The sequence below is a fragment of the Stegostoma tigrinum genome, chromosome 12 (genome assembly GCF_030684315.1).
Source record: "Stegostoma tigrinum isolate sSteTig4 chromosome 12, sSteTig4.hap1, whole genome shotgun sequence".
NCBI lineage: Eukaryota > Metazoa > Chordata > Chondrichthyes > Orectolobiformes > Stegostomatidae > Stegostoma > Stegostoma tigrinum.
Window position 1 is genome coordinate 41,076,555 of NC_081365.1, and position 8,425 is coordinate 41,084,979.

The 8,425-nt window shown below is 39.3% G+C and overlaps 1 protein-coding gene across 3 annotated transcripts in view; it reads left to right on the forward strand.

Annotated features, from left to right (window-relative positions):
- nme7 (NME/NM23 family member 7) overlaps positions 1-8,425 on the forward strand; it is a 137,842-nt gene that overhangs the window by 129,168 nt on the left and 249 nt on the right. For all 3 annotated transcript variants that reach the window (XM_048540702.2, XM_048540701.2, XM_048540703.2), the window contains one exon: positions 7,957-8,064. In XM_048540702.2, the coding sequence (XP_048396659.1) occupies positions 7,957-8,064 (108 nt within the window). The remainder of the gene's footprint in view (positions 1-7,956; positions 8,065-8,425) is intronic.

Here is an 8,425-nt window from a genome sequence, read left to right on the forward strand (position 1 = left end):
GATTCGTTACATCTGAGTGAAGAAATGTTTGCTTTAAATGGGAGACCCCTTATTCAGGATTATGTCCTCTGTTAGTAGATTCTGCCATGAGGGGAAGCAACTTTTCTGTATCTAAACGCTCAAGTCCCCTAGAAATCTTGTATGTTTCAATAAAGATGCCATTCACTCCTCTTAACTACAGTGTGTACAAAGTCAGCCTGCTTGGTCTGTCCACATAAGGCAATCCTCCCATAACAGAATCAAACTAGAGAACCTTTCCTGTCTGCCTTCAATGCCAGCATATCATTCTTTAGATAAGGGGACTAGCTATAGTTTAAGTAGTGCCTTGTATAGTTTTAGCAAGACCTCCCTATTTTTATGCTCTATTTCCTTTGAAATAAAGACAGGTGTTCCATTTGCATTCCATATTACCTGCTGAACTTAGCATGCTCGCTGTTTGCGATGGAGGCTCATAAGTGAGATATGAAAAGGGCAGACATTGGCAACTCAAAGCAGTCACCAATAGCCATTACCTCTGGAAGATAATTGGTATGGCTTCCAAAGAGGTAAGCAAAACAAAAGACTCAGTTTGCCATGAGGAGGGACCAAAGAAAACAGAAATCAGAAATTTCTGCATTTTCTCTGCTTATAAGTCATCCTCTGCAACAAAGACCGCTATGTCAGAATAGGGCAGTTAAGTCAGACCACGTGATGCATAAGCATTGACCACCACCACAAACCATTGCCATCTGACTTAGTAGGCTGTCAGTCTGCAAATATTCTTGACTTGGTTTGCCCCAAACCTCCATGTTGCTCACTTACTGTGTGTATTTAATCCACAACTCCCTCCATGAGTTGAACATTTCCACACTTTCCTACAGAAATGGTATGTATGATTAAAATGGATCTATACAAAACAAAACTGAAAAATTATGACTTTTTAAAATTTAAATGGAAATCATATTATCGGGTATGTAAAATATAAACAACATACATTTAAAGATCATTTATTTAATAAAATATCATTGAGTTGTTAAGCTTAATGCTGAATCCTTTTTTAATTATGTAGATAAGTAGCTCCCTTCTTTTATACTACTTTTCAGGCAACGAGATAGCAACATGCTACTGCACTTCTTTACTTGATGTGAGATATTGTGATCATCAAAGCTGAATCTTAGTTGGGATTCAGAATAACCATGTGAATGATTCAATTATTCACTTGCTTCATCTGATGAGTAAAAGCTCCCTGTTAGTGACAGTCATAGTGTAGGTCATTCATTAACCACTTTTCTCCTCTCCTTCATGTTGCATGAAAACCTGAGTGGAATTTTTAGCAATCTGTTATGCCCTTTGCATTTAGGTAATCTCAGTAACATACCTCTATTTTAAATATGCTTTTTACCAAATATGAAAAGGGCCCATATCTAAATCTTCGAGAAAAGGACACTACCACTGCTTTACAAGAGGCCTGGTGATCCAGTGTATTTTTCTATTTGCTCCAGTGCAAAGTTGCCAAACTTCCTCGACTTCACCATCCCACCACTACCCGCAAACTAACAAACCATCTGTCATAGTGGTTCACTGCCATTAACTCACCAGCATTTTGTTAAAGAGAGCCTTCTTTTTCTCTGTATGGGCTCTAAATCCATTTATCTGCTAACTCCTTCTCTTCCTGTTCCCTACCATCCTGTCATCGGCATAAATACCACCTTATCCTAGCTGCTGTCAGTTCTGAAGAACAGTCACTGGAGTTGAAACTTTAGGTTTGATTTCTCTGTACAGATGCTGCCAGACCTGCTCAGTTTCTGTGTTTGTGTGGTTGAAACACAAGATTCATTCAACCACCTAAATCCGCATTAAATTACCCTCCTACATATTTCAGGGTAATATTAGAAAGCTATCTAACAATATAATATTTGCTGCCAGTGAATTCTTCAATCTGTTTTGCCATGCAAAATGCACTGTTTGATACAGCTCCAAATGCCTAAAAGTTGTAGACATGCTTGCTGAGCCGGTGTGTTTGGTTGCAGATGGTTCATTGTCAGTGCACCTCCGGTTAAGTGTTGGTGTTCTCTCCCATTTGTTATTTATATGCCTCAGTTTGTTGAAGTGTTTGGTACCACTTCAGGTTCTGTTTCTCAGTGCTTTGAACGCTGGGTCTAATACAGTGTGTTTGTTGATGGATTTCTGGTGAGAATACCAGTCCTCCAGGAATTCCCTGGCTTGTCTCTTATTGGCCAAACAGAGACATGCCAGGGAATTCCTGGTGGCCTGATATTCTAACTGGAACTCCATCAACAAACCCATTGAATTAGATCCTGTGTACAAATCACTGAGAAACAACCAGAAGTGGTGCTAAACACCCCAACAAACTGAGACATATCAACAACAAGCAGGACAGAACACTAGCGCTTCAACTAGGCGCACTGATGATGTTACCTAGCCGGGTGATAAAACATTTGAAATCAAACCCACCAGCTTGGCAAACATGTCTACAACTCATCCATAACCCAAGCTAAAAATCTTCTCAAGCTTTAAATGCCTGAAAGAAACAAAGTTGATGTTTCAACTCCAGTATGACTGTTCTTCAGAACAAAATGTATTACTGTGGTTTGACATCTCTAATTCTTTATAAACAAAATCAAGCACAAGGGTTACACTCCATAAGAACAGAAGGAAGCCACTGGAGTTTTGTTTGCCCTCACTTTAGAAAGCCAATTCAAAACTGCTCCTGCTTCCCCACTCTCTCCCTGCAGCCTGGAAACTTCATTTGCTTTCAATATTTATACAATATTCCTGTAAAAGACGCAATAGTCTTTTCACCCACTTGTCATGGCAAAGCAATTTATGATTCAACTAGCCGCATCATGGTTTGAACTGAGTTTAATTCATCGTAAAATGGACAATTTGATCTGTGAAGGAATGAGATGGATACATGGGCATAGGAAGTTCTTTTAGTGGGTGACTTTAAACAACTAAGTATAACATATTTTAGAACTTGTGTTGGAAGATATAATCATAACATTAAGAAGATTGTGAGAGGTTCTGCTCATCTTGACCAGTTATTTATTAACAACCTAAGTCGCAGGTCAATAGACTGGTCAAGAAGGCATACAGCATGCTTTCATTCATTGGATGGGGTGTTGCATACAAGAGTTGGCAGGTCATGCTACAGTTGTATAGAACTTTGGTTCGAGCACATTTGGAATACTGCGTACAGTTCTGGTCGCCGCATTACCAGAAGAATGTGGATGCTGTGCAGAGGAGTTTCACCAGGATGTTGCCTGAAATGGAGGGCGCTACCTATTAAGAGAGGTTGAGTAGATTAGGATTGTTTACATTAGAAAGACGGAGGTTGAGGGGGTCCTGATTGAGGTCTACAAGATTGAGAGGTATAGACAGGGTGGATGGCAAGAAGCTTTTTCCCAGTGTGGGGGACTCAATTGCTAGGGATCATGATTTCAAGGTGAGATGGGAAATATTTAAGGGAGATATGCGTGGAAAGTTCTTTGATGCAGAGCGTGATGGGTTCCTGGAACACATTGCAAATGGAGGTGGTAGAGAGGGGCACGATAGCGTCATTTAAGATGTACCTGGACAGATACATGAATGGGCAGGGAGCAGAGGGATACAGATCCTTGGAAAATAAGCAACATGTTTAGATAGAGGATCTGGATTGGCTTGGAGGGCCGAAGGGCCTGTTCCTGTGCTGTAATTTTTCTTTGTTCTTTGTTCTTAAGTGTTATACAATAAATGGAAATTATTGCAACTATGCAAGAACATGTTAACACAGTCAGGTAGGTGATTTTTAGAATGAAGCATGTAGTTGGTGACATTCCCAAGGAATCCATGATAGACCCACTTGATTTTGGTTTTCATACTTGAAGTTTCAATGTCAGTGTCAGGCTGGCATTTGTTACCCATCCCTGGTTGTCCTGAGAATGCTACCCCTTAAACCACTGCTGACGTTTAACTCAACTGAGTAGCCATTCATAAGATTCAACCACCATGTATGGAATTTTAATCTTGTACAGTCTGTAAAAAGGCTGGATGATTTCCTTTCCTAAACAGTATTTTATATTCTTGGATTTTTACAATCATCTGATGGTAAAAATGATCTGGAAACAGATACTTGCTTTTCCTGTATATAGAATCGTAAAATGCTAAAAAGGAGAGCATTCAGCCTATCATGCAAGTAGAAATAGCTTTCACTTTCAATTCTAACAGTACCTGTCCAGAATGATTACTTCCTCAAGACTCCAAATATTCACAGTGAAAGATATGAACAACTTGTTCACCTCAAAGCCAGATATCATAAATAAAATCAATGGCTTTGATGTTATTTAGATGATAATGCTAGAAAAAACTAAAAGGAATCAACATAAAACATTACCCAGGGATAGATTGTATGGTCGAGACCTGAGAGAGACAAAGTTAGCTTAAGAAACGCTGAATTGTTATGGAGGAAGTATGGAACACTAGAGGGACATCAGCAAATCAAGATCAAGCAAGTATGCTGCGCAAATTTCCAAAATATGTGACAAAGCAAAATAGGCAATATAAACTTACTTGATGCTGCTCAAGTAGAAGTGGAGTGGGTGGGGGAAGATGGTGGACTCCAGCTTCTTGTAATGGGATTCTTTGGTAATTATCTTACAATCTTGTAGAATTTGTAATATATATTCAATATAGTGTAGAAAAACATGTATTAATGGATAATGAGAATTTGAAAAATGGAATTGTTTTGAGGTGACTTGGTTCAAAAAGAATGTGATTTCTTGTAAAAAAAAATCCAGTTGAGAACTCCGGGTTATTTGCTATTTACTGGTAAAACAAATGATTTTGGAAAAGGAGACACCAAAGCTTTTAAGAAGAGATAAAAGATTTCTTTTATAACCTTATTGGCTGAAGAAACATACTTGAAGAGAAAACGTAAGATCTGTGCTACCATCAATTTGAAATAGTTCCTGGACATTTGTTTTTTGCTTTACCACAGACTTGGAAATTGTTGGCTATTGAGGAAGGAAGAGATGGCACTTTCTCACTCTCCCGTGAGTAAAAAAAAATCAGTCGAAGGGTTATCTTGGTGAAATATTTTTTGGGAAGAAAATCTTCCATAAATCAGTATCTCTGAATTCCTCATAAACTCTGAAATCCAGGGAGCTGAATCAAACTGATCTTCCAATTAAAGTGAGGACTTTACATCATTCAATAGCCAACAACTTGTTCGCATCATCAGAAAGCCAAAAGATTTGTAGAAGTCTTCTCTAGTGTTTTACTTTGCACTCTTGTATGTGGAATGAACTGTCGGAAAAAGTGGTAAATGCTGGTACAGTTCAACATTTAAGACATTTGTATAGGTACATGAATAGAAGTTTAGGGGGCTAAGGCCAAGTGCAGGCAAGTGGGACTAGTTTAGTTTGGGAAACTTGGTTGGCACGGACAAGTTGGACTGAAGGGTCCGTTTCCATGCTGTATGACTTTGTGTACCAGGGTGTTGTTTGTGTTTTTCAGTTTCCTTTCCACCTGTTGTACTTCTACAGAACTGTATTATCCTGTCTCTGTACGGCCATAGTACTCAGACACCAGAGAGAATTTCCTTCTCTATCATGTTTGACTTTCAATTGATAGACATTTACTTGACTACCCATGCAACTGAGTTCTAATTTTCTTAGCCTCGAATAACTCATTCAATGTTCTGTACAAACATTTCTGCTCTGGCATTTTCAACTAAATATTAGGACACTCATTTCCTACTTTTCTGAACTCACCTCTTCCTCTAGGAGAAACTGCATCATATATCTAACTTCAGTCAGGACTTCTGTGAACTGAAACCAAACGCTTTCAAAGCTATGGGCTATTCCAATATACAAAAATAAAACCTAATGTTCTAACTAAAGCAAGCTGATGGTCTTCAATGTTTACTCTGTCTGCTTGCAAAACATTCACTGCAAACAAATCACCCCTCTGGGTGCATTCCCTTGTAGACTTTGATGAATGGCTGAAACCATCAAATTGTCTTCCACTTGGAGCTGACCAGGTTTATAATCTCTGGGCTGCTTCTTTGACCAGCTACAGAGGCATGTAAGTGATCTGCATGCCAGATTGTGCCACCAAGTCTAAAGTAGAAAGAGAATGCAGTGAGGTGAAAGTCTGAGCTGGGGGGTGTAGTTGAAAGCCTTGAGTGCATTTTCGGAGGGTTGAGTGGGTTCCTCCTTTGGAGACGGAGATTGAGTTCAGTAGCTCCAATGCTGCTATTTATTGTTGTAAGATGTTGCATGCCACTCATATCTGCATGATAGAAGAGAAGTAATAAGTTGTGAAAAAGGGATATAATATTGTTCAGAATAACAGAGTTAGTACTGTTGTTAATGAGAGAGCAGTACAGCACACTCAGTTGGCTGGACATGAAGGTTGTAACATTTTCACAGGTTCAGTCACCCTCTTCCCCAAAGAGAGTGAGAAACTTAATGTCCACCACTCCACTGCTGGTCTTTGATGTCTTATAATTATAAAAGATTCTTCACCCCCCCCCCCCCCACCCCAGAATGAAACAAAGGGAGGGCTCAAATATAATGTTAGTAGATTGATACATTGTGATGCAGGGGGTGAGGTGTCCCTGAGTGACCAGATGCGGAAGTCAAGAAAGCTGCATAGTTTGGAAAGATGGGGAAGGTGAGAGGCACTGCTGGACATGCTGTATGCAATGAATTGCAGTGCATGACTTGTATGCAGAGGCAGAGCTAGTGGTAGTCTGTGACTCAAGGTAACAGAGGTCATTAGCCTTCTGGTAGTATTGGGCAGTTTTATCCCAAGACACTGGCTTGCAGTGTGAGATGCTTGGATTTAAATGTGGTACTAGCAGCATAAATGTTGCTAAATTCAGCATTAACATGGATGGCAGCTGGTCCTGCCATGCAATTGCAAGAACTAGGCATGTGAAAGCTGCTTGCACAATTTAATAAGCTAAAGAGTAGAAGATTGTATGAAAAGTTGACAAACAGAATCACATGGAAAATGACAGCTTGCCAAAAAAAAGGGCAAATGCAGCCCACTGATTCTGGATCAGTTCCTGCAGACTTAGTGGTAGTAACTAACCTCACCGTTTTTAAAAAGGAGGGAGAGAAAATAGGAACGACAGACCTGCCAACCTGTTGTGGCAGTGGGGGGGGGGAAATATGCTATTATATTCTGAAGGATGTGATAACTGATAGCCAGACCTTAAGAAAATATTAGTCAGTCAATATGGATTCACTAAATAGTGTTTGACAACTGGTTACGTCTCAAAGACTGAGGCTTAAGTATAAAGGGGGAAGCCAGTAAATGGCATTGGGACTTTCAGATGGATGTTTTGTTTCATGACATCCAGAATAAACTCTAATGGAATAGGGAAGGTGGGAACAAAAGCCTGCAGAGATTGAGATATTTAGATAGTAAAAATAAAGTATTGGGAATAGTGTCCAAAAATGGCATTGAGGTTGGTCAGCCTGATCTAACTGAATGGGAAAGCAGACTTGAAGAATCAAATGGCCTGCTCCTATTTCCATGTGCTATCCTTCAAGGTAGGAATTGGCTTAGTCGTTTATGGAATACAGCAAGGAAGACATTATTTAAAAGTGAAGAAATCATTACAGATTAGTTTTTACATTGTCACTCAATGTTCATTAAATTAAGCTATGCTGAAGAATAGAATATTTAATCTCCTGTATGTGGAGCACTGTTAACATTCTCTCAATTAAAATTTAATCACCCAGCACATGGTGTCACTATGACAAATTTATACTTAGTTCAAAAATTTTTCATTTAGGTTCTTAATTCAAATATTAAAACTTTTGTCACCAGTACTTCCTATGACATTACTTTTTTTGAATTGAAAAGGATTTTTCTCCTCCTCTTGCCCGTTATGCAGTGATTTAAATTCATTGCTAGCAAGTAATATCGTAAGGAGTAAATGATTTTTGTGTCTTCATTCTCCAGGAAATTGCTCGCCATCTACGCCCTTGCAGTTTGCGTGCCCTTTTTGGAAAGAGCAAAATTCAGAATGCTGTACATTGCACAGACCTCCCTGAAGATGGAGTACTGGAGGTAAGCAAAAATGTTAGTAAATAAGTTAGCTCGTTGAAGAAACAGTAGAGTGTTTGGGGCAGTGGCCGTGTCCCTTCCTGTGGGCCAGGAAGCCTAGCATCAAGACCTATCTGCTCGAGTAATAACATCAGATATTTACCTTTAAAGCGCTCCAGATTCTTCCTGAGACTCTGTAGCATCTGTATTTTTACTTTTAGCCCATCTAGATGCATTAAAGTTAGTCTGCAATGACATGGTCCCCTGCTAGTTCCTTTGGGTTCAAGTGTGAAGCTGACATTTAGATCTCAATTAGAATTGACTGAGCTCTGGTTCTCATGATAATCAAGTCACACAAAGTTATTGACTTCAAAGTATACATTGT